Source organism: Rhinatrema bivittatum, chromosome 6 (assembly GCF_901001135.1).
Source record: "Rhinatrema bivittatum chromosome 6, aRhiBiv1.1, whole genome shotgun sequence".
Classification (NCBI taxonomy): domain Eukaryota; kingdom Metazoa; phylum Chordata; class Amphibia; order Gymnophiona; family Rhinatrematidae; genus Rhinatrema; species Rhinatrema bivittatum.
Window position 1 is genome coordinate 94,052,415 of NC_042620.1, and position 26,924 is coordinate 94,079,338.

The following is a 26,924-nucleotide window of genomic DNA, read 5'->3' on the forward strand; positions in this document are numbered from 1 at the left end:
TGGGTCTTTGAGATGTGTGAAGGCGGAGAAGCAAATTTAGATTTAGGTGGGCGATGCCCATTATGTCCTTGTGGATCATTGATAGAGTCTTGTAGGTGATTCTAGCTTTTATAGGAAGCCAGTGTAGGCTGTGAAGAATAGGTGTTATGTGGGCTCTTTTATTAGTGTTGGTGAGTAGCCTTGCTGCTGCATTCTGCACCATCTGTAATGGTCTGGTGGATAAAGCTGGGAGACCTAGCAGTAGAGAGTTGCAGTAGTCCAGCTTAGACAGAATTAAAGACTGGACTACTAGTCGGAAGTCGCTGAAGTGAAGAAGAGGTTTGAGATTTTTCAGCACTTGGAGTTTGTAATAGCATTCTTTAGTTGTGTTGGTTATAAAGGATTTTAGGTTAAATTTGTTGTCAAGACGCACCTCCAGGTCTCTGACGGAGGTGGAGAGGTTAGTGATTGGATTTGAGAATTGAGTTACGCTTTGAAAGTTGGTAAGGGTGTGATTTTCGTCTGGTGAGATGATGAGGATTTCTGTCTTGTTTGGGTTAAGTATGAGGTTCAAGCTGGATAGGAGAGAGTTGATGGTTTGTAAGCAGATATTCCAATGCGCCCAAGTTTTTTGTAGTGATTCTGTGATGGGCATGGTTCAACTACTTCCATCAAAATCACTCTCAGACTGTTTCACTGGGATCAGTATCATTTTGTTCACAATCCCTCATCTGTGACATACGATAGAGGTCTAGTCTATTGCTAACACTATTTAATATACTAATAACCCTAGTAGGCAAAGATATCAGATATTATGAGATCACTTCTACTTGCACAATGATGACATACTGCTACTGGTCCTTCTTGGCTCAGAACCTGACAAAGTAATAGCCAACCTAAATAAATGCCTGGGAAAGATCTCTGTCAAAACAAATAGAGACTAAAGCTCAAAAGTTAAAAACACTATGGATAGGAAGAAAAGACCCTGGCAAATTGAACTTTGAGGTGATCCTCAAAGAGACAGTTCTTCCTTTCAGCTGCAAAGTTTGCAGTCTGGGATTTGTGCAGGATTCCAAGCTCACCATTGTAGCTCTAATCCTAGCAGTAGAAAAAATCATTTGCCACAGTCAACCAGACCAGAATGATTTTCCACTTGGATTACTGCAACTCGCTATATATTGGGATTCCAAAAAACCTCAACAAGTGCCTGCAATTTATACAGAATACTGCAGCTCAACTGATGCTGAATGCAAATAATTTGAGAGGATCATTCCTATCCTATGGTTTCTTCATTGATTCCTGAAGCTCCTCAGGGCCCAATTCAAAATCTTCATTCTGGCCATCATGGCCCTAATTGAATGTACCTTCCTAGTTCAGCTGCCAACTCACCCCACATGAATTCACTTGCTCCCCATGTTTTTTGTCACAACATAAGAACATAAAATATGCCATCCTGGGTCAGACCAAGGGTCCTTCAAGCCCAGTATCATGTTTCCAACAGTGGCCAATCCAAGTCACAAGTACCTGGCAAGTACCCAAAGATTGGATAAATCACAATATACTATTTCTTATTAATTACTGTAATAGCAGTTTATGGATTTTTCCTCTATGAACTTATCCACATCTTTTTTAAACCCAGTTAAACTAAGTTCTTTTTCAATTTATACTTTATTGAAAGTTTTTTTTATATATTCCAACATAATTCCAAAATAAATAAAAGAAATCTTGTTATACAACATCCAATATCATTTATATAACATAATCTGTTACCATAACCTATAGTATGTTGAACAAGACTAAATAATTTGGGGGATAACAATATAATAATATATCCACACAAATCAAAAAAGGAGAGAGAGATTACAAAATTCTTTTGGCCTTATTTTAAGATGTTATAAAACTCTATTAGGCTCAGATTTGTCTGCAAGAAATGTCTCCAAATGTAAGGGGTCTGAGAATATAAACCTATTACCCTGAAAATTTATATAACACTTTGCAGGAAACTTTAAGAAAAAGGTTGCCCCAATTTCTAGGGTTTTACTTTTCAGGGCAAGGAATTGTCTGCGACGTGCCTGTGTAGGCCTCGAGACATCAGGGAACAAATATACTCTTTGCCCACAAAAGGAGCGATCTTTATTCCTAAAAAACTTCTCAAATACTTGATCTTTCTCCCTCTCAAGAGAGAAAGAAACAAATAAAGTAGTTCTTTTATTAATAATGTCAAGTGATTCCTCCAAAAAGGAGGAAATCCCTGGACTTCTCTCCATTTCTCCATCTTGTGATGTTCTAGATTGTAGGGGAAAATAAAAAATCTTAGATATTATTGGTATTTTATCAGCATCATATGAAAGATTTTCCATCAGGAACTTCCTAAACATTTCATATGGTGACAGTAGTCTCGTAATTGGAAAATTAACCAAGCGAAGATTCTTGATACGTAACATATTTTCCAAATTTTCTATCTCTGAGTGCAATGATAAACTATCTACTATATGCATACTTTCAGCATTTTGTATATTTTGCACAGTACCAGTTATAGTTTTTACAGCTGTTTCTACCTCTACCAATCTTTTACCATGATCTTCTATCGAACTCTTATTTACATTAACCAGAGAAGTAAGTGATTCATTTACTTGCAGAACACTAGAGTCTAACCTGACTAACATTTTCCACAAGTCTCTCATCGTAATGTCTGGAGGCTCTCTTAAGCCCAACAGGCTTTTACTAGGATCTCGTGGTGTAGGTCCCTCTACAGTTCTTAAAGATATTCCTTCAAAAGAATTTTCAGGGGGAGAACAAACTCCATCCCCCTTACTCACACTTTGGCTGTCCTCGAGGTTACTTTCCACCAAAAGAGATCCTGGAGGTTGTGGAGGTGTAGTCGGGCCATTGCCCGGACTCAAGGACACTTCTAAAGCGGCACTTTCCCAGTCCGTTTTTGACATTCTCTTTATGTGGGCATCCATCGGTCCGATGTTATTTGGAGCAGGAGAGGAGGTATAGACCTTAGGCTTGCGTTTCTTACCCATAAATTCAAAGTCAATTTTCAAGGAAAAGAAATTAGGGCACAGTCTATCAAAGGCAATTGAAGGTGATCTAAGCCGATCAAAGCTGCGCGCGCGGCTTAGGCAGCGCGCCAGCGTCGACTGCGCGCCGCTCAACCGCGGGTTTTCAAGCTTCCCGCGGGCCTGCAGCAATAACGTCAACCAACTCGCCTCAGCTGTTCCCCCTTCTCACCGGCTTTCACTGGGTTGGCTCTGCAGGTTTGCGAGTTAGGGCGCTCTCTCTCCTCACTCTTGATCCCCACACCTCGCTTCTCAACCGCGGGTTTTCAAGCTTCCCGCGGGCCTGCAGCGATGACGTCAGCCAACTCGCCTCAGCTGTTCCCCCTTCTCACCGGCTTTCACTGGGTTGGCTCTGCAGGTTTGCGAGTTAGGGCGCTCTCTCTCCTCTCTCTCGATCCCCACACCTCGCTTCTCAACCGCGGGTTTTTAAGCTTCCCGCGGGCCTGCAGCGATGACGTCAGCCAACTCGCCTCAGCTGTTCCCCCTTCTCACCGGCTTTCACTGGGTTGGCTCTGCAGCTTTGCGAGTTAGGGCGCTCTCTCTCCTCTCTCTCGATCCCCTAAACTAAGTTCTTTAACCACATCCTCTGGCAATGAATTCCAGAGCTTCACTATCGGGCCGATACAGTAAAATCGCGGGAGAGCGGGCGAGCACCCGCTCTCCCAGCGCGAGCACAGGACACTCTCCTGTGTGCGCGATACAGTAAAAACATGTATTTAAATTAGGCCCGGCGGTAAAAAGAGACGTTAGGGACACTAGTGCGTCTCTAGCGCTTCTTTTTTGACAGGAGCGGCGGCTGTCAGCGGGTTTGACAGCCGATGCTCAATTTTGCCGGCGTCGGTTCTCGAGCCTGCTGACAGCCACGGGTTCGGAAACCGGACGCCGGCAAAATTGAGCGTCCGGTTTTCAACCCGCGAGCCGTGGGCCTATTTCAAATTTTTTTTTTTTTTTTACTTTTTTAAACTTTCGGGACCTCTGACTTAATATCGCCATATTAAGTCAGAGGGTGCACAGAAAAGCAGTTTTTACTGCTTTTCTGTGCACTTTCCCAGTGCCCAGAGAAATTAGCGCCGACCTTTGGGTAGGCGCTAATTTCTGAAAGTAAAATGTGCGGCTTGGCTGCACATTTTACTTACTGAATCGCGCGGGAATACCTAATAGGGTCATCAACATGCATTTGCATGTTGCGGGCGCTATTAGGTTCGGGGGGTTTGGACGCGCAATTTCCCCTTACAGAATAAGGGGTAAAGCTAGCGCATTGAAAACGAGCGTCCAAATGCCAGCTAACAGTGCACTCTGTCGGAGTGCACTGTACTGTATCGGCCTGTATGTGCTGAGTGAAAAAGAATTTTCTTTGATTTATTTTAAATGAGTTACTTGCTAACTTCATGGAGTGCCCCCTTGTCCTACTATTATCTGAGAGAGTAAATAACTGATTTACATTAACTTACCGAACCCACCCATTGAGGGGTGGGTCTGGTAAGCATAAAACCGGCCCCCCTTGCGGCGCGCAGACGGGAAGAGAGAGAGAGAGAGGTGGGACCGTGCTGAGAAGGAGGAATTCCGCTCTTTAAATCAATTTAATGATTGCGCAGGAAGAGGGAGAGCCTGTGAGCCATGAATTTTAACATCTTCTTTTCTTGGTCCTATGAGGATTCAAGTTCTCTCCAAGACTGACACGGCTATTAGAACTAATACACTATTCACACAGGAAGATAAATTTAAAAGTTGATAAGGTTTATAAGAGTTACTAGTAAGTGGAATGAAATGAAGTAGTCATATTAACTAACAAAAAACATGCTTCTATAGAGCATTTATAGTAATATTTCCATCAACAAAAGGCATGCTTCTATACAGCATTTATAGTAATATCTCCTATGACAAAAGTGGAGCTAATTGTAATTTAAAGGCTGAGCATGGCTCTGAAAATATTTACAGTTTTGGTCTGCTCGTAAATTCACAAATTTAGATTACACCAGGTTCTAACTGGGAAATTATTATTGCAAGAGTGATTATTGTGAGGTTTGGTAGTCTTTTCATAAATTTGAAATGTTTGAGGTTGCTAGAAACATAAAAACAGAATATGGTGGCAGATAAGAATCATAAGAACCATTTAGTCTGCCCAATTTGCTTTTTTTTTTTTTTTTTTTTGCAGTGCATCATACCCCAGTCAATCTCTTGTTTTCTCTCCCCTTTTTTTTGCATCTAAGGATCCTCTGTTCTAATCTCATACCTTTTGAATTCTGAAATTTGGAGGTTTTTCCATTAATCCACCATCTTTTCCATGAATAAATATTTTCTAATATTACTCCTGCCATCACTTTGTACCCCATAGCAATCATATCAAACAAGATCATATCCAATCTGAACATGCCTTTGAGATAAGATAAAACATAAGCCAAGAAATTTTCAACCAAACGTTTTAATGTCATGCCTCTTTTAGAATGTGTAGTTTTTCGGTAACAGAATAATTTTCTTTTCATCACATGACGTGCTCAATTTTAGGCCTGGATTTATCAAAATGCACTAAATATCACATGTGATAAGAAAAAGGGTGTGTTTTATAGTAATAGGAAGTTTATCACAATTTGGGCTAATGCCTATGTGAAGCACTATCTTAGTGTAAATCGTGATGTGTGAGAGAGAGAAAGAGAGAGAACCTAAGCATAATGCCATCACACTAGATAGGTATTTATATCTCTATGGGAGGCCCACTTAGTAACTCGAGGTAAGATTTAGGTATTAGTGTAGGGGTTAGGGGCCACTTTGACATTCAAAGTGAGATGTACAAACAGAACAGTGCTCTCTTGTGAAAATTTGATGACCTTCGGAGTGAGGAAACTCACCCAAAGATGAGATTTGTGCAATGTTCTCTCAACCTAGCTTGACGGACTCTCTACCTGGGTAACATCAAGCTAGGTTGAGAGAATATTGCACAAATCTCATCTTTGGGTGAGTTTCCTCTCTCCGTAGGTCATCAAATCTTCACAAGAGACCACTGTTCTGTTTGTACGTCACACTTTGAATGTCAAAGTGTCCCCTAACCCCTACACTAATACCTAAACCTCACCTCGAGTTACTAGGTGGGTCTCCCATAGAGATATAAATACCCTCACACTAGATAGGTATCAGGGCTAGTCTCTCTCTCTGTCTCTGTCTCTCTCTCCAAAACTGTGAGCCCAGGCCACAAAATCCTCCCCTTTTTATAGCACTTTGATAAATGACCCCCTTAGTTAGTTTGACCTGCTCACCATCTATTTGAGGATGGTAGTGGTGGTGGGTGGGGTTAGTAATTGTTTTCAGATTTATTATTCAATGTTTGTTTCATTATCTCAATCGTGATCAGTACAAATCACTTTTTTATTACTTCACTCAGCATAAATTCCATCTTTTACGAAAACAGTGCATTTTGATTCTAGGTATAAGTAGCATTTTACTGGCATTCAGTCTCCGGTAACCGAGTAACCACTATTACAGAGCCATACAAGCAGATTTATTTAATATGCTTGAATAGGATTCATGTCTCATCTTACTAATTCATGCTGTGCATAAATAATGAGGCAGATGTCTATTGTTTGAAAATGCTAATGAAACAGAAAATACAGCAAAAACCATTTTGGAATTATGCCTAAAAGTCTCACCCTGTCTGCAACACTGAACACAATGCCCTGCACTGCCCTAGGAAACAAACCATTTTACTTTATTTTTAACCATTTTTAACAAGCTGTTTCTAATTTATTATTAAACAGTCTGTAAAAAATCACCATTCATGTATTTTTCTGGCTAGTTATGATTTTTTTTTTTAAGAGCTCCAAAAAGAATGAAAAATGAAAATGGTACAAGGAAGAAACAGAGACCGGTTTTGTCTGCCCATCCAGACAGTTCTGCAAGCATATCAGGAACAATATTCTGTGAGACATTTGTTTCTATCACTGTTTGATTAGGATGGTATAATAATGCAATAGATCGAAGATTTGGGTTACCCAGGCCTTTATAAATACAAAACTATACCATTTGCAATCAAATTTTTACATGGGGAGGGTAATTTTGAAAGAGAGTTAGCTGTGTACATAGGTACGTTGAAAACTCTACCCCTTACAACTGATAAAATTACGAGGGTTCTTTCACAAGGCGCATATATTTGGTTGAGGGCAGGGAAAGGTCATGGGAAAGGAAACAACATGCGTGGATATGATTTTCAAATCTAGAAACACTATTTTGCCCCATTCCACTGCCTATGGAAAAATCAGGAGACAAGTACCACTGTAATTTTTTAGCTATATTGTTCACTGAAAATTACCCCAATACGTCTAACTTTTGAGCCACAGCCAAAGATAAAAAGAGTGGTTTCTGTTTCACTTTGCATTAATTTTCAAGTCTACACATACAATAATAATATGAATTGCATACATTTTTCAGGTCCGAAAGGAAATGAAGAAAGTGTGCAGGGGGTAACTTGCTGGTGCAGCGGTTACTACCCTTAGCAGAAGGCATGGAGATTACTACCCTTAACCAATAAGCCTTGGTGCTTTTAATGTGACTGCAACATTGTGCCCCACTTTGGCAGGGGGGAAAAAGGGATTTGGATTCAGAGGGCCCCAACCTCTATGGTCTGGGGTACTGATACTCAGGTATAAGGGGAAAAATCACAGGTCTGCTTCAGTGGCAAAGTCTATAACCAATGCATAAGAAGTGAACTTAATAGCAGGTAATGGACTTCTCCAAGAACTTATCCAATCCTTTTTTAAAGGATGTCAAGCAGCACTGTCTAAATTTTTAAGAACGCTCATCACCCAGTAAAAAAATGTTGCTAGCTGAAATCTTTATGGATTATCATAAAGCTTGGGATAACTGCACTGAGCAGCGTTTACTACCCTTAAGAGAAACAAGGGTGTAGCCTGCTGGGCAGATCGGTTGGACCATTTGGTCTTTTTCTGCCATCATTACTATGTTACTATATTAATAAGTGCCCTATTCACTAAGGGGATGATTTTCAAAATATTTACCTGTTTGAATCCAGATGTTTCCTGGGTAAATCTTACCCATTCAAAATTCCCCTTTACAGGGTTACAGTTACGTGGGTAGAATTGCTGCCAATAGATATTTTGCTGAGTAAGAAAGGGGGTGGGCCAGGGCATTCCCAGGGCAGGCTTTTTAAGTTTAACAGGGTAATTGTGGCCTCGTAAAAGGCATTTGCTACATTGTACTGCACAACCCGCACTCGGACGCGGGTTAAATAGGCCTAATCCACCCCCTAATGCAATAGGGGGATTAGCGCCTATTTAACCCGCTTCCGACTAGGAGTGAATGCGATAGCGCTCATCACATGCTAATGCATGTGAATGAGGCTATTACTCATTCAATCCACATTAAAAAAAAAAAAAGTGTGCATCTCAGACACACATTTAGCTCTCAGATATTAATGTCTGCCTGGAACAGGCATTAATAGCTGAGTTCATGTAAAAAAAAGTACAGAAAAGCAGAAAAAACTGTTTTTCTGTGCTTCTTTTCTTAAGTAAAAAAACCCCAAACCTCCACAGACTGCCGAGTTATGAAGACCGACGCCGGTAAATTCAGCCAGTAATAAAAACGGACCCTAATTTGTTTATTGCATGGCACCCCCCTTGCGGGTGCCTTGCATGCGTTAAGTAAGCGGGCGCTGAAAAGTCAGCGCCCGCTTTCCACGTATAATATTGCATCGGCCCCTTTGTGTGGTCAAATGTAGCCAAACATTCAACAGCACTTTTAGCTGGGTAAATGAGGATGAATATCCAGCTAACTATAACCTGGTGAATCTAGCCAGTTATTCTGAGGTCAGTATTTGTACAATTATTTGAGTTACATGCACAATAAATGAGCTCTCTCTATTTCCCACTACGGACTCCATTTGCATGCAAAACATTTTGGGCATAAAACGTTTATCTAGACAAAAAAAGGGAATCATTGGAGGAATTCTATGACTCAGTGAACACATATATTGAACAATCTCTGGCTAAACTCATGTGCACAATTCTGGTTGAGAAAAATCATGACCCTAACTTTATCCTGCTAAAGTTAATGTGTGCATCTTTATTTGTGTATATTGTGCTTGTAAGTCCTGCATGTAACTTTCCCCAGATATTTTTGTCTCGCTCTGAATATTGACCTCTCTGTTTCTATGGTGAAAAATGCATAGTGGATCAAGCATTTATGATAATACCAATGCTATATTTTATCAGAATACAAGGAGCTTATAAGTAATTGTAGTAGCTACATAAAAGAAAAACAAACAAAAAAAAGAAGTTAGACTTTGTTGTGACTAGTTTGCATATACTGTATCAGGGTATGATATACAATATATTGTTAAATAATTATTATATATAGTTTTTTTTTCCATCAAAGGAAATGCCTACAACAAATAACTAAAAACTAGGAAACTTAACAGTGGCTATCTGGAATATGGAGTGCAATTATGACTGCTGTTTTTTAAAGAACACAATGGGTAAAATCATTCGCTCCTTTTATGCCTTGCTCTAGTCTTTCAGGTATTGTAACCAAGACCCATTTTCATTTAAAATGTACTAAATTGTTTTTATAGTGTCAAAGATAATTTCCATAATAATGAGTAGAAAAAAAAGACTAAATTAATAGTACAAGGCAAATATAAGACTCGACTCCCTCATTTTAATGCCGGAAAGCATCCAGAGGCAAATGAAGCCAGTGAATAAAATTCTGCAAGTTACCTTTGGTCAAAGTTTGTATGGGTGACTAAATAACGACAAATTGCATGCAAATGAGAGCAGAATGAAGGAAAATCATACCTGCCACATTCCAGTTTGCATTATTGATTATCCAGTTTTGACAGGCAAAGTTTCTCGCCTGATGTCAACAACATCTGAAATTGGGTGGGGAAATGACACTGAGCACTGCGACGTGACATCAACATGATGTCACGGGCAAGAAGCCAAACATGCTTACTCACGCTTCGTTCCTTTCACAGCTAAAGGTTGCATATTATTAATTGTGTAATTATATGCCCTTGCTTCTTTACTTCTGTATACCTGCAATTTCTTTGTTGTCTTGAGCCATCTTGACCGGCTGTCCTTTTTTCTACTTTAGCCTTGCCTAGACATGCTTATAGTCTGTCTTCAGAAACAGCAGGAGGAGTAGAAGGTCCCCCTAGTGGGGGAAGCAAAACTCGCAGTCCTGTTTTTTCCTCCAAGAAAAGGCAACAGGGCATGGACATTCACCATCCACCATGCCACTCCTTGGGAAGAGGCGATAAAGTTAATTGCATTTTGTGTTGTTGTTGTTGTTTTTCTTTAATAAATATTTTTCTTATTTTGTATAACTTCTGGGTATATTACTGAATTCATTTAGTGACATGTGAGTGCCAGTGCTGGGTCTTGAAGTATGAGTGCGTGTGTGCAGTGTCAAGCTGAGCAGTATAGGTTTGAGTGAATAAAGGTGAAGGGGATAAGTGGTGTGAGGGGGCTTGTGTGCTTAGTGACTGTGTTGAGATGCTTGCCAGGCAGGTAGGGACTCTCAAAGTCACTTTACAACTGACATCTGCTCTCTCTCTTTAAAAACAAAAAGGCTCTGAAACTGGACTTTTTTTCCCCAGCTCTTTCCTGAGATGTTATTCTGCTTCCATTCTACAGGAAATGGATGGAGTAGAAAGAAAGAAAGTGGCTCAGAGCAGCTCCTATGATTTTCCATAGGAGGAAAAGAAAACCAAAACGTTCTTTCCGTCTGACAAAAGGGAATCCACCCGAACTTACTCCATTTCTGAGCTATTCACAGCAAATGCCTTAGGAAGGTGATTGAAAGCTGCACATACAGGAGAATGAATAGGGGTGGGAAGAAGAAGAAAATGTTGTTTTGTTTTGGGGGAGCTGGTTTCCCATGAATTGTGTTTTGTCTAATGCTCGTTTATTTAATTAAAAAAGAAAAACAGAATAAAGGAAGGTGCAGAAGATGGGGGGGGGGGGGGGGGGGGGGTTGGAAAGAGGGAAGGGAAATCATTGATGCCAGGAGGTGGGGTTGAGGAAGGGAAGGAAGTTGCTGATGCTTAAGCAGTGGGAAGAAAGGAAAGATACTGATGCCAAGAGCCAGGGAAGGAAGGGAACTGTGATAATGGGGGTGGGAGGGGGAGGGGGAAGGAGGGAAGAGAAAGTGATAATGCCAGGGGGTGTGGTGGGGAGAGAAGGGAAGGTGATGATACCAGGTGGGGAGATGGGGAACAAAAGGAAGGTAATAGTGCACCAATTCATGAAAAAGGTTAGAAATCACTGAATTAGACTATATTGTAAGAAGATTGAGAGCCCTCTTTTGAAAGAGAATGTTGAATAAAAATGCATTTCTGTCTCATTGCGCAATTCACTCCAATTGCTTTTTAAATTCCAAAGGAGGCATATTTAAATCCCCTCAAATTAATTTGAGGGGATATCAGATGATGAGAAATCTCAGAGGAAAACACATATTCAGTTTTAGGGAAAGCTGGACTACGTATACATAACAGTACAATGCAGAGTTCGTTGAGAGAAGTGTGATAAGTGGAGTACCTCAGGAATATGTTCTGGGACCACAATATGTTTGTGAGTGATATTGCGGAAGAGTTAAAAAGAAAAGTTTGTTTTTTTGCAGATGACACTAAGCAATAGAGACACAACTGAAAGAGTAGAGAGAATGAAAAGTGATCTAAGAAAACTTGAGCTTTTCCCAAGAAATGCAGAGTCATGCGTTTGAGGTATAGAAATCCAAAGGAGCTGTGTATGATGGGCAGGGGAGGTGACTGGAGGGTCTGGGGTGGGGCTGTGGTAAAAAAAATAACTTGCACGGACCATGAGAGAGACTTAAGGGTGATGCTGTCTGATGATTTGAAGGCAGCAAAGCAATGTGATACAGCAGTTGTTGTGGAGGTGGACACTTGGCTCGAGGTGGAGTTGGGGCTACCCGTGGGGAAACCCCCACAGGTCTCCACCATCGGGAGGCAGGGCACAACGGGAAGCAGACGCCAACTGGAGCTTCGCCAATACCAGCCCTCGATCCCCTCAGGTTGAGCCCTTGGGTACCGGGGCTGGCTGGTCTAGACAGGCCTCTGCATGGTTTATCCCGGAGAGAGTGTCCAAGGCAGGGTGCCAGGAAGCAGCAGAAACACAGGGTCCAAAGGAGCAAGGTTGAAGAATAGACCTGCTATTACCAGAAGTTCGGACAGACAGAAGCAGGCAAGCAGTTAGGAACAAGTTAAGTCCGGGCTTGCAAGTAGGCAAGAGCCTAAGAAAGGCCAAGTCCAAAGCAGTCAGCTGGAGGCAAGGTCAGGTTCAAGCTGAAGTCAGGACAGGCGGCTGGAGACAAGGTCAGGTTCAAGCTGAGGTCAAAACCAAGAGTCTCTGAAAACCCTCTGTCCCACCTCCCCACCAACTCTGGACGTGGCCGTTTCCTTAGAAAAAGTAATATGTTTAAAAATAAAAACCTAGTCACAGTCTCTGCTCCCAACACTCAACCCTTTGTCAAAAAATACCCTCCTGGAGATGGCCTCCACCACCTACCCTAACCCACTCTCTCCACAGCTCACCAAATCCTGCCTGATGGTCTTGTGGGGGCTCAGGTGCAACCCCTTCACTTCCAGACCTGCTGACCATCAATTTGAGAAATGGCCTAAATCATCCTTTCCCCCATTAGTTGACAGGGGCAACCTGTGCTATTGGGTAGTCTCTATCATGTGATGGGGTCTACTGGTTCCATTGAGTAGCTTCTGTCACATGATAGGGTAAAGGGCTGTCTGGAGCTATTTTGGAAAATGGTGCCATCTGGGTCTGGGAGCAGAGAGGTCATTCCTGTACACCCACTAGACCACCAGGTTGGATCTGATGAGACCAGGGGGAGGGCAGGAGGTAGGGCTAGGGGGGACTGGCTCCTTGGGGAGGGTATTTTAACAAATGGGAGCTTCTGAGGGTTGGAGGTGGGGCATGTTACCGGAGATTTTTTAAATATTACTTTGTCTAGGGAAATTGCAACCTTCAGGGGTAGCAGGGCAATAGGACAGGGATTCTCTGGAGACCCTCTTACTTGGGTTTTTCTGTCATTTTGTTTCAGAAATTATTTTGTTTTGTTTTTCAGTTTCTTTTCCTTTTCCATTTTTTTAAAGTATCTGGAAATAGCACACCCTATTTTCCAAAATAAAAAAAAAAAGGAAATGAAACTAAAAAAAAACTGAACAATTTCCCAAATGAAGTGACAGAAAAAATAGATATAAACAACTTTGCTTTGCAGACTCCTAATTTCAAAAAGAATACCGACAGGATGGAAGCGGTTCAGAGAAAGGCAACCAAAATTATATGGGGTCTGCACTGAAAGGAGATGAGACTGAAAAACCTAAATATGCATACCTTGGAGGAAGTGAGAGAGAGAGGGGAGTTACAATATAGGCCTTTCAATATCTAAAAGGTATTTATGATGCATAAGAAACTTTTTCCAATGGAAAGAAAGCTGTAGATCTAAGGATAGACTTCAAGGGGTGTTGCAACCGTCACTTCCCGACGGCTTCACTTCGTCTACCTTTCCTTTTTTGCGGCTCCTCCTGCTCTTCACGGAAGCCTGGCTGCTGCAGCGTCCTCCTGCCATCCTCTCCAGCATCCCCGGACTGGCTTGGGCGCTGCCACCCGCCATGTTCTACAGGTACCTTAGGGAAGTGCAAGGTACGAACAACTGAACACTCACACACACTGCAGTAATCACTAAGTGTGTAGTTTTTAATTGATAGTTCATCACTAAAGGATAAGTTACAATTATAAAGCTAGTGTGGTACTCTAAACGGACAGAGAGACCTGGACATGATTTATCACATTTAACAATTAATATTGATTACAAACTATGTTACTGAACCTTATGGCACCTGTGTAAACTGACAGATTTTAGTATCTGTTGCGTAGGGGCAGTTTAGTGCGCCCTTGGGCCTCAGCCCGGGCCCAGACCTTCAGGGCCGAGCCAAGGGTTAACGGTGGCTCCCATGGCTGAACACGGTCTTACCCTCTGCCAGGCCGGCAAGCTCCCAGAGCCAACAACATGTGATGTTGGTAGGGGAACGGTCCGCCGACTGTTCCGAGCCCTTTCGGACCTTTCATTGGAGCAGCAGGCCTGGCCTGAGGTAGAGGGCAGATGGAGGCCTTGACACGTAGACAGGACTATGACTGATGCAGACGGCATCACTGACGAAGACACTTGGGCTGATGCAGACGGCATCACTGACAAAGACACTTGGGCTGATGCAGACGGCATCACGGACATGACAAGGAACTAGACATCCAAACCGGGCAAGACATAAGGTAGGGGAACATTGGCACTGTCTCTCAGGGCGCCCTACACAGCCCACCTTCACGGGCGGACCAATGGGCTGGTCGCGGACCACCCTGTCCCACTGCGCGCCCTACACAGCCCTTGGAGGCTGGTCATGGACCACGAGGAGAGCGGGACAAGCGCAGGGTAGGTCCAGGCAAAGAGGAACTCCAATGACGAAGTCAATGTCATCTGAAGCTTCCTCTAAGGCTGGCGGGAATGGAGGCTCAGGAGCACAGGACACACAGTCTACCTGTAGGTTGGTCCACTCGGGCACAACCTCATCCGAGGGACCCCCGGCCTTACAAGTACCGGAAGGCTCAAGAGCACTGCAGACAAAGATGAATGGAAGAACATCCTGGCAGGCAGACACATCAGGATAAGGAAGATCATGGCGGAACATCAGGACATGGTCAGGGACCTCAGGCAAGACATCAAGACACAAAGACATAGTATAAAAGCAGACGAGACGAGGAGCTCCACGAAGAACAGAAGACCTTACAAGGCTCTGGCAGGCAGGAGCCTCCAGAGGGAAGTCACGATGATGCAAGGCCAAGACAGACTGAAGTTGAAGTCCTTTTATAGGGCTGCAGACCGGCGACTCCCTGGGAGGAGTTTGGCAGGCCCACACCTAGCTGGCCCTATAACTACGGAGAAGTGCTGCAGGCCGGCCCCTAGGGAAGGGCGTGGCTCAAACCAGGAAGTCCATACAAACACGAGCAGCCTCACGCAGGCCCCAAGGACAACGAGGCCTCCCAGGCCCTGGAACAAATCCTGGACAGTTCACAGGCAAGACCCTGGCTTGGAGCGGCCTCCGGGAAGAGGTAAGGATCCTCCGGTAGCCCTGCTACAGGAGGGTTCATAACAGTATCATTAATTTTATGTGCCTTATTGTAAACCGTTGTGACGGTACCCATCTTAACGACGGTATAGAAAAGATTTAAAATAAATAAAAATAAATTTCCTCATTGGCGCGTTCCTCAGGGGCGTCCCCCTGTGATGACGTCACGCTGCCTGGATATTTAAGCCTACAGTTTATTGCCAGTCGTTGAGTTAGCAAGGGTGATTCTTATGGATGGGATTCGCTCTCCGTACCCAGCTACTCTGCCTCTCCAACTTCCATTGGACTCTTTCTGCTAACGGGGTACCCGCTCCTTGGTGGCCTCTTTTGCTTCTTTCAGGACGCTATCAGATAACCGGTACTCGCTCCTCAAGGGCCCATGTTCCCTGACTCACTGCTTGCATCTATCTCCTCTTCTACTTGGAAGAATTCGCTACAGACACCATCAGTGAGTAATACTATCATCCACTCCTCAGAGCTGTCTCCCTGGAACCAGGTACTTGCTCCTCGAGGGCCTGCCACCATTCCAGCGCCAGTGCCATCTCCTACGTGGAACCACTGTGTGAGTACTTTGCCAACGAGTCTCTCTGCTCCCTGGGATCGGATACTCGCTCCTCGAGGGCCAGCTCTCCCTATCTCGGGGCTTCTCCATATTTGGGACTGTGAATGTTCTATTGTACTCATTATCTCAGTTCTCTCCACTACAGCACTGCTACCGGAGGAACCACTGTTCCAGCACCCTGGGGAATACTAGCCCAGCCGGGCTAATATTCCCTACTCACTACTGCCACCTCTGGTGGCTTCTCAAACTGTCTAAATAAAGAAATATCTGTGTTTGTGTGTCCAAAGCTGAGCCTGACCTGTGGTCCCTCACAGGACTTCCCCCCATGGGCGTGGTCAGCTGCCACAGTGTCCAAGGGTCCACCCAAACCTCACTAATTATAACAAGGGGGTTGACTCAGGAAAATGTTTGGAAATATTTATTTACGAAAATGTGGTGGATGAATGGAATGCCCTCCTGGAAGAGGAGGTGAAGACAAGAACAGTAATGGAATTCAAAAGAGCATGGGATAAGCACAGAGTATCCCTACTGGCTAATGAATAGACATGAAGAAAAGGGTAACCTGAGTTAACTTTAAGTGGAACATAATTATAGGAAATAACCTGCAGTTATCACCCTTAATAGAAGGCATGGGGGTAACCCACACGAGTGGCAGTTACTACCCATAAGGCAAAGAAGTATGTGAATGGAGCAGCAGTTAGTACCATTAACAACTTGCTGGGCAGACTGGATTGACCAGTTGGGTCTTTTTCTGCTGTCATTTACTATGTTACTATATTGAATGAAGATTCATTCTTAATAACTAATCAGGTTCTTAGCCAAATTCCAGAGAACAAAAACATTTTCAGCTTTTCAAGATCAATTTAAACAAAACTCTTTTCTTGATATACTCTGAAAGTGTCAGTTACATAGTTTGCTGTCATACAAAATAGATCTGTGAGACTTTATGTAGTAAGTTGACTGCTCAGCTAAAATGTTAATTTAAAATCATTTCAACATCACTGTTCCCAACAGGTCAGACTGATCCGAGTTGTTGCCACTGAAGCTTGCAAAATCTTTAAATTGTTAGGGTATTCTTGCAGCGTTTTGTCTTAGAGTACTGAAGTTTTTTGTGCATAACTTAGGAATTCTTTTTTACATGAATTAGAGCTTTCCAAACCAGTGATAAACTTCACAGATTTAATGTTAGAGATACTTGTATTAGCAATGAAAACAAGATCATCAGCTGGCTCCTGCTAAGAAGATTAACAGCGTGTAAATATGTTTATGTGTGTATGCCTGTGTGCATGTATGGACCTGTTTGAGGATGTTTGAGGATAGGGGATACTTTTACACAGTGGATACTGGTAATTAGTTGGTTGTCAAGAAAACATGGTCTGAAATTTGGCCGTATTCAGGGCTGAGATATGAACAAATCTTTGTGAAATTTAATAGCAGCAGTACAGCTGAATTAGACTGATATGATTCTGAATCTAACAGCACTGGAGTAACCTGTATGGAGCAGTAGTTAACAAACCTAACAGCAGTTGTACAGCTGTATTGGGCTTCCAAGATGCTTGGGGTAATTTACAAGAAATGACCATGGTCAAAACCAAATATCAGTAATCATGGGAAGGCCTGATAATTTTGGACAAGAGCCTCCTAGAATTTGGTGGCTCCATGGATTGTTCCAAGATTTGGTGGCAAGACATGGAAGAGGGCCTGGATATTGGATAAACTAATGATCTTTCAAGAACCAAAGAAGGAGACGACAAGTTCTGAAATAACCTAATAGTGGAGATGGAGAAGTTCATGTCTGTAGCAGAGTTTCAATATGCTTGGAACATGGAGAGCAGTGGGAGAAACAGGGTCAAAAGACAAGTAAAAGAAAAGTAAGTAGGGAGCTGATGTTTGTTTTAGTATGTAAATGTATATGCTTATCTACTCAAAATAGTATAGACTTAAAGAGGCGGCATGTAGACTGAGAAGACTGAATAGGTTTTTATCTGCTAGCCTTTACTATTGGAAAAATGCTTTTGGCTGCCACATAAGTCCACTTGAATTCACAGAAATAGAGGTTAACCAATAAAAAGAGCATAAAAAAATAAGGTGATACCTTATTATTGGACTAAATGTATTAAGTTAGTCCAATAAAAAGATTTCACCTTATATATATATTTACATTTTTGTTTTTATAGGTTAATTTCTATTCCTGTGTATCCTTTACTATGTCACTATGTTCTTTTAACAACTTTTTCCTTCTGAGATTCTCTAGTGTTAGTGAGCATCTTGCTACATTAATGCTGAAGAAAATTGTACTCGTTGCAGGTTGCAATATGAGTTATGGCCCATATGTTTAATGGGACCAGCCTAATTATCCAAGCAAGTTGCTGCATATGAAATTTGCAGGGCAGATAGGTGAAGGAAAGAAGTATGTGGCCTTGAAAATTCATGTAAAGCAATATCTTTGGATAGTTCTTATGTTAGTTCTAAAAGTTATTACAACATGCAAAGAATCCTGAACAGTTTGAAAGGCTAACAGACACTGAAAGTAGCCACTCTTCCTGACAAGTTCACTCTGATTTGGGCAATGGTTAAGATAGTTGTGACCACTTTAAATCTGCTGCTGATTTATTTATTTATTTAACAGCTTTTCTATACTGACATTAGAATGCACATCATATCGGTTTACATCACAACAATAGGTGGAAAATAGAATGAACAGGGGGCGGGGTGGGGGACAACAAGAATAACATGTTGCAACAACAGTGCTGCAGATGGAGGAGGCTCTATTGGTGAGCCTGCGAGGTAGAACTAGAGAGGTAACATATTAACTAGAGAGGAAACATATTTATGAAATACTTGGACGAAGTTAGCCGTGTGGTGAGGAGAGGTGGATAAGAAGGGTACATGGATCTAGTCTGGAAATGCCTGGTTGAAAAGCCAGGTCTTTAGCATTTTCTTGAATTTAAAGGGGCAGGGCTCAAGGCGGAGGCTTGTAGGTAGAGCATTCCAGTGAGTGGGGCCAGCAATTGATAGGGCACGGTCCCTTGTCGATGTTAGTCGGGCATTCTTGAGGGGTGGGACATGTAGGGTACCTTTGAGATTTGCTCTGGTTGGGCGGGTGGAGTGTGTGAATCGGAGAGGTTCGCTGAGCCAGGAGGAATTGTTTTTGTGGATAGATTTGTGTATGATGGAGAGAGTTTTAAATAGGATACGTGATGGGATAGGGAGCCAGTGGAGGTCTTTGAGGAAGGGGGTTATGTGGTCTGATTTGCTTGCGTTCATGATGATTCTAGCGGTGGTGTTCTGTAGTATTTGGAGGGGTTTGATGGTGGAGTAGGGAAGGCCTAGGTACAAAGAATTGCAGTAATCCAGCTTGGATGATAGGGTGGCTTGGATGACAGTTCTGAGATCGTGGGTATGGAGTAGGGGTTTGAGCTTTTTTATGTCATTGAGCTTATAGAAGCCTTCTTTTAGGATAACCCCAGGTTTAAAGTTGTTAAATATAGAAAACGTAACAGTTTAATAAAATGGAAAATGTGATAATGCCTCTGTATCGCTCCATGGTGAGACTGCACCTTGAATACTATGCACAATTCTGGTTGCCGCATCTCAAAAAAGATAAGGTTGCGATGGAGAAGGTACAGAGACAGGCAACCAAAATGATAAAGGGGATGGTACAGCTCCCCTATGAGGAAAGGCTGAAGAGGTTAGGGCTGTTCAGCTTGGAGACGGGATGGCTGTGGGGGGGGATATGATAAAGGTCTTTAAGATCATGAGAGGTCTTGAATGAGTAGATGTGAATCGGTTATTTATACTTTCGGATAATAGAAGGATCAAGTAGCACATTTAAGACTAATCTGAGAAAATTCTTTTCATTCAACGTACAATTAAGCTCTAGAATTTGTTGCCAGAGGATGTGGTTAGTGCAGTTAATGTAGCTGGGTTCAAAAAAGGTTTGGATAAGTTCTTGGAGGAGAAGTCCATTAACTAATATTAATCAAGCTTACTTAGGTAATAGCCACTGCTATTAATTGCATCAGTAATTCATCAACCTACACCAATACAAGGGACCACTTGTGCTCTGGTGTTACTTATGTACGGTGGCTATGTTAAAGGACAGCCCATTTGGTGGGTGCCCTTGTCTTTCGCCCCGTCTATTATTCTTTATTATCTCAATTTATTGTAAATCCTTTTTTTTTTTTTTTAATTTTCTGCAACGTCAGTCATTTTCATGAAAAACCCCAATTGCCCGTTTTCCGAGGCGACCCGCTATTGATGTGTATATACTTATCGAGGCAACCGTCTCAGCTTCTTCTCACGGGTACGCGTCTGCTAGCCCGAAATGGGCCATGTTTCGGCACCTCCGTGCCTGCTTCAGGGGCTACGGGTGGGGTAGTGCTGTGTCCTAGCAGGTACACAGTAGCTGTTTGCGTTTCCAATTATGTGATGACCATACTTCTGCGTGGATGGCGCCAACTCTTCCGCCACGGAAGAGTTGGCGCAAACAGCTACTGTGTACCTGCTAGGACACAGCACTACCCCACCCGTAGCCCCTGAAGCAGGCACGGAGGTGCCGAAACATGGCCCATGTCGGGCTAGCAGACGCGTACCCGTGAGAAGAAGCTGAGACGGTTGCCTCGATAAGTATATACACATCAATAGCGGGTCGCCTCGGAAAACGGGCAATTGGGGTTTTTCATGAAAATGACTGACGTTGCAGAAAATTAAAAAAAAAAAAGGATTTACAATAAATTGAGATAATAAAGAATAATAGACGGGGCGAAAGACAAGGGCACCCACCAAATGGGCTGTCCTTTAACATAGCCACCGTACATAAGTAACACCAGAGCACAAGTGGTCCCTTGTATTGGTGTAGGTTGATGAATTACTATTGGAGGGAAGAGGTTGGTTGATGTACAATTAATTGCATCAGTAGCATGGGATCTTCTTGGTGTTTGGGTACTTGCCAGGTTCTTGTGGCCTGGTTTGGCCTCTGTTGGAAACAGGATGCTGGGCTTGATGGACCCTTGGTCTGACCCAGGATGGCAATTTCTTATGTTTTTATGTTCTTAAGTTGGTTCTAATCAATGTAATAGAGCTTTTGTGGGCTTCCCATGGTTGATTGGGATTGAACTGGAGATGCCTCAATGAAAGTTATCTGTTAAATTTGAGGTACTGTAAAAGTTGTCAAGACAAAGCATATTTCCAGGCACTCAGTGCTATTTGTACACTACAAGTTCTGTCATAGCAGAGGTACATAGATTTTGGTAAGGGAAAACATGCAAATTTCTAGGAAATCCTGCATTTAACAAGAATAGCAGCGCATCAGAAAAACATGAGCACAGGAAAAAAATAATGCAATCTGAAATTGTTAGTTGTAGGTAAATAAAGCCCTACCTGGGTAACTTTTTCTGTTACATTGTGCGTTCGCTCTTTAACCTTGGGTGCAATAATTGTTTTCTCGGAAGAGGGTGGGGATGAGGACTTTTTTTCATTTTTTATATCTGAAAAGTTTAAAGTGAGCTGAGGAATCTTGTTGATGGTGCTGTATTTGTTGAGGTTTGAGTCTGATGTGGATCCCAGGAGGCTGGACTTGATATGATTAAAAGGCCCTAAAAAAACAATTATGGGAAAGAAATACAAAATATATGATAGATGAATGAAGTAGAATAAATTGATATTGATAAATATAAAAAAATACTTTACCATAGTTGGACAAAAAAAAATAAATCAAACATTTAAAATTGAGTAGTACTATATTCATTCCTATCTCAATTTCCTAAGGCATTTCAGTTTTTAATATCACTTAATAATCAGCCAAAATTTGACAAGTTATGTGGTCAAATAAAAAAGAAATCCAATCAATCATCTATTTTATAAATTAGAAGGCACTTTAACTGGAAAAAAATGTATTTTAATAGAAAAGTTGTCAGCTAGTTCCCTAAGGATGTAATTTAACTAAACTATTTAATAAATTGTGCCTTGAGAGATTTCTGGAAATGACTAATCATTGAGATGACACACCAGAGATGGGTACAGCAGCATGTCCCTTTCTACAGAGCAGTATATGTTTGTATCCTACAATTACCTGTTCAAAATTTTTGAGAAACAAAGCTTTATTCTCAGTTCTACTTGTGTAAAACAAATTATAGATTCATAGTGGAAGCAGGGAATGACATACTATTAAACCTCCTGTCAAGTAGTTCTTATGGGCTCAATTCAACCAAATGTGTGACTTTCAAAAGTTTTCAGGAGAGTATTACTCAGAGTTTTCAGTGTGGGAAAAAAGTAATCCTATCCTTTGTTAAAAAAAAAAAAAAAGCAAGCACTTCAAAGGCTTTAAGTATCTTGGAAAGCATGCCTAAAGCCCCTTTAGATATGGTGTTTGATCAACCTTCATTAAAAAGTAATATATGGGGATGGAGATCCTCACAGCCTGTTCTCTCCCTTGAAGTAAGCTCCTCTTTTTCTGGTACTTTTGTCATCGTTTGCATCCAGATGCATATTCTAAAGAAGTTATCTGGGTACATTTTTGAGCTGACAATTGCCCTCCCCATAGCTGCTAAAAATGCACACGATGTGAAATAGCACATGGACTTTTCATTGTGGGAAAAGGGGGACGGGGGGGGGGGGGGGAATAAGGCAGGAAGGCAAAGTACAAGCAGTGATTTCATTCTGAGATCTCACAATGACTTGAACCTGCACAGGCCCTAAGTTGTAAAAATTGGCCCTTAGTTTCAATTAAATATTTATAAGCCTGATTATCACTTTTGGGATATGCGCTGTTACCGGGAGGATATCAACAAGATCCAGAACTGAGATGAGGAAACAAACCGAACATGCTCAGTCTGACGTCAGCATGAAGGAAGGACATCAAGCTGGAAACATTTGTCTGTATTTCAATCACCAGAGAACCTTTGATCATTTAAAAAACTCAGGCATGCCCAATGTCATCCAAGTCATTAGAAAAGTCTTGCAACTACTCGAAAACCCTACATATGCCTATCCAGACCACAATCAAGTCTGCTACATATGCAGATCTAAATAGAGCAAAAAAAATATCCTGATTAGAAAAATATTAAACTAGGATAGGAACAACTTCGTTAGATAATGGTGGCCAAAACCTTGAAAACAATTTATTCATCACTCAAAGACCAATTGATAAAGTCAAAACAAGGAAATAACAAGCAAAATGCAACACCCTTACACATCTCAGGAAGGGAAATTTTGTAACATTGTGGGTAACCTGTGTAGTAGCGCATAAGTTACTTCAGTATTCAAAGTGAACTTAAGCACATAAGTTTTCTTTGAAAATGATGCGAAAGTATACGCTAAACTCATGCACACTAAGTTATATCTGTTCTTTGCAATGTGTAGCTTGTAGATGTAAATTGCATACATAGGAGGTAACTTTCAAAAGGATTTTTGTGCTTGAAAGTAGCATATATCAGAGCGATTTTCAAAAGTCTACTTATGCGCATAAAATCCAGTTTTAAGCATGTACATCCTCTTGAAAATTACTCCATACTTTCTAAAATCAAGAATATGCACGAAAATCCAAACACGGCCTCAACTCTGTACCCCTGAACTACCTCTTTTTTTTTTTTTTTTTGCAAGCATAAAACTATGCACAAAATTGGGTTAAATGCATACTCCTATGTTTACAACCCACAGGCACTTTTATAACAAATTATAGTACTGAAGGTGGATAAACCTATATTTTATGTTTGTAAATGGCTTTGACAATTCACCCCATATGCTTAAATATTAAATCAGTTGCATCTTATAAAAAATACATACACTACGCTTGATTTACCAATCTGCATCTGTAAGAGCTTGTGCCCAATGGATGCAATGATTTACCAATCTGCATCTGGATGCAAATGATGACAAAGTACCAGAAAAAGAGGAGCTTACTTGAAGGGAGAGAATAGGCTGTGAGGATCTCCATCTAGCATCTCTTCTGTCTAATAGTCAGCCCCTTGGAAATGGTTAAGTAGTGGTTAAGTATATAACAAGCAGAACCTGGGAGGACCAAGTGTAGACTTGCAGAAACTAGGAAAACAAAGCAGGTCCACAGCCAATGGTTGTTAGGGATGTGCAGACCAAAAGTTTAAGTTCATAAGTCCATAAGTTGAATGGGGGTCCCATTTGCGGTCAATATGGACTTATGGAGAATTCCATAAGTTGAGTCTATGTCCATATGTGCAAATAAAAATTTAAACCCCTCACCCGCCTTAAAACCCCCCCTCAAAGACTTACCAAAACTCCCTGGTGGTCCAGCGGGGTCAGGACGCCATTCCTGAACTCCTTTGCAAGGAGCACGTGACGTCGGCGTCATGTCAGAGTGACGCGGCGTCACGTGATTCCCCTCGGGTTCGCTCCCGGAACCCTCGTTGGGCTCAAAAGAAACTTTTGGCCAGCTTGGGGGGGCCTCCTGACCCCCCCAAGCTGGCCAAAGAAAGCTATGTTGAATAAGTTGGAAATCCGATCGTTTACGCCTCATCTTTTTTTTAAGTCAAAAAAAAAAAAAAAGTTGTGTTTTCCATTTAAGTTCAAAACGAATGCACACCCCTAATGGTTGTTCCAAAGCAGAACAGAATTTATTACAAGGTCTAAAAATACTAAAAATTCAAAGCATCCAGTCCAATCAAAGAACCCCCCCCCCCCCCCAAAAAAAAAAAAAAAAGGCAACACTTAGAGAACCTCTAAACAGCTTAAGATCTTTAGAATCCTTATTCAAATCAATTCTCTCCCCCTCTTTTCCTTCTGTTTACCCAAGGGCTTGAGGATAAAACTTATAGATCCTTAGATATCAGCTGTGGGGTTTCCCAGACAGGATAGGTATCCCTTCCTTCTTGCATTCCTGGTCCTTCTGCTTGGCTCTCAGTTACTGCTAGCAGGAAACTGTGGCATAGCCAGAACTGAATTATGTAGAGGGCCCAAGGTGTGCAGTAGACGTACAGGTCTAAGCCGAACTAGTTGTACTCTTATCGATAAATAATGCCTATGACGGTAACTTTTAAACAGGCGCACAAAGGGGCGCATTTGGTGGACTGCACCCAGGGATGCAGCCATTTTATAACATACATGTACATATGTCTGCATATTATAAAACAGCCTGACCGCGCGCACATGTGTGGACACGAGCCTATGTGTGCAAATACTGCTTCTACCACATAAGTGGGAGCATTTTAAAAGACCCATGCACCAAAGCCATTACCAGTTTTACCAGTTCTCCCAGGTAAGGGATAGGACTTCCAACCCTCCCTAGTTTAATAGCCACCCATATCCCCTGTTAGCCCCGACTCTTAAAACCTCGCTGATCTATTTGTCTTTATTTTATAACTTGCATGTCATCCATAGCAGAAGTAAAGTTACGCGGCAGGGGATCCCGGCACGTGCCTGTGCATGTATTTATGCGGTAATTTCAGTATGAAATGCAGGAATGCCCATGCCTGCCCAGACCACGCCCATGCCCCATCCATTTTTGAAAAATATTTTTGTGTGTACAGCAGGAGATATGCATGTTTCCGGATGGCTTTTAAAATCTGCTCAGCGCGCGCTGGCCTGACATATTCATGTATCTCCCAGTTTTGGTGCAAACCAGGCTTTTAAAATTCACATTTTAGAGTACACCTAACAATGGATTTCTAAGCAGTCTGCAACAACTGTCATGAATCATTAGTGATGCTTTAACATATTTTAATTCAATTATTTCAAGCACTTATCAACATTAAAATGCTTATTAATCTGTATTAATTTATTTTATATTTATTGCAGTTTATAAATACAAAACAATATCATGTGAAAAATAAAGAACACAACAGAAACATAAGCTACAATCAAGTAATAAAACAAATATCAATGTATTCCTTTATGAATCTTCTTTCCAAAAATGCAGCGAATATCATAACTATAATCAAACAGCAATAACCATAAGAATTTAAGATTAGCAACATGTGCAGAACAGAACTAGGACAGTTCATATTACAACCCAACATGCAAAAAAACCCCCAGTTTTAATTCACCTCAGTAACAGCAAAACAAACTTCTTCCACTGCCAAATATTTTGTGAAGTAATACAAACCCCTACAAAGAAAACCATCTAGAACCTTACCATACTATACCATAAGAGCAGTAACTTTCAGTACTCAAACAGAAACAACATTACCTATGAAAAGGCAGCAAAGGCAAATATTATACCAGGCCCTAGAACACTAAACAGTATCTACTGGGCAAACTGTTTTGCTGGAGGTGGACCCTTTGCCTGGTGCAGGATTGGTACGGCCCTCTGGTCGGACCCAGAGAGTGCCTGCCACCAGGAGGCGGAACACATGAGGAGACAGAGGCTAGCTGGAGCTTCGCCAATAACAGTCCGGGGTTTCCGCAGGTTGAGCCCTTAGGTACCCGGACTGCCTGGACTTAGGTGGGCCTCAAGTGATCTCCCGGAGAGGTAGTGGAGAGGTGTGCCCAACACGAGCAAGGGTGCGCGGCTGATGCAGAGAGGAAGGACTAGACCCGAACTGGAAGCTCCGGAGACCTCAGGGAGGTAACAGATCAGGAAGGTTCTCTGGGCGAGACAGGCAGCGCCTGCAGATCTAGTTAGGTGGAAGCCGAGGGTGGATTCCAAGCAGGTTGGTCTGGTAGTCACAGTTGGCCAGAAGAGAGTGTCCAAGTGAAGCGCAAGGGTCAGAGCCAGATATCAGTCCAGAAGTGGTCAGCCAAAGCAGGGGTCAATTCCAGGCAGCAGACAAGGAGAATGGTCAGGCAGGCAGAGATCAGTACCAGAGATCAGTCCGAGAAGGTAATACCTGGGAAGGACACAGGAATACACGAAGGCTCAGGAACACGGAGACGCTGGAACACGGAGATGCTGGAACAAGGAAAAGCTGGAACACGGAGAAGGCAAACTCAGAATACCACGGTGTCGACCCGATTGCCAAGGCGAGGTCCTGGGGACAGGACCTCACCATTTATACTAGGGGCTGGTGATGTCATCAGGGCGAGTCCGAGCCGGGTTTCCTGCACTTGGCCGTTTAAATGTCGTGATGTTGGCTATGTGCGCGCCTAGGGACAGGGCCAAGGAGCAGGAGGACGCGGAGCCCCAGCGGGAGCTCCGCTGTGAGGCCTGCGGTGTGGAGGAAGCCGGAGAGGGCCGTGGTGAACAACGGGG

General features: G+C 42.3%; 1 protein-coding gene across 2 annotated transcripts in view; it reads right to left on the minus strand.

Annotated features, from left to right (window-relative positions):
• KCNH7 (potassium voltage-gated channel subfamily H member 7) overlaps positions 1-26,924 on the minus strand; it is a 324,631-nt gene that overhangs the window by 246,820 nt on the left and 50,887 nt on the right. Inside the window, exon 4 of one of the 2 annotated variants that reach the window (XM_029605617.1) lies at positions 21,146-21,360. The exons of the other annotated variant lie outside the window; for it this stretch is intronic. Within the exon in view, the coding sequence (XP_029461477.1) occupies positions 21,146-21,360 (215 nt within the window). The remainder of the gene's footprint in view (positions 1-21,145; positions 21,361-26,924) is intronic. 2 annotated transcript variants of the gene reach the window in all.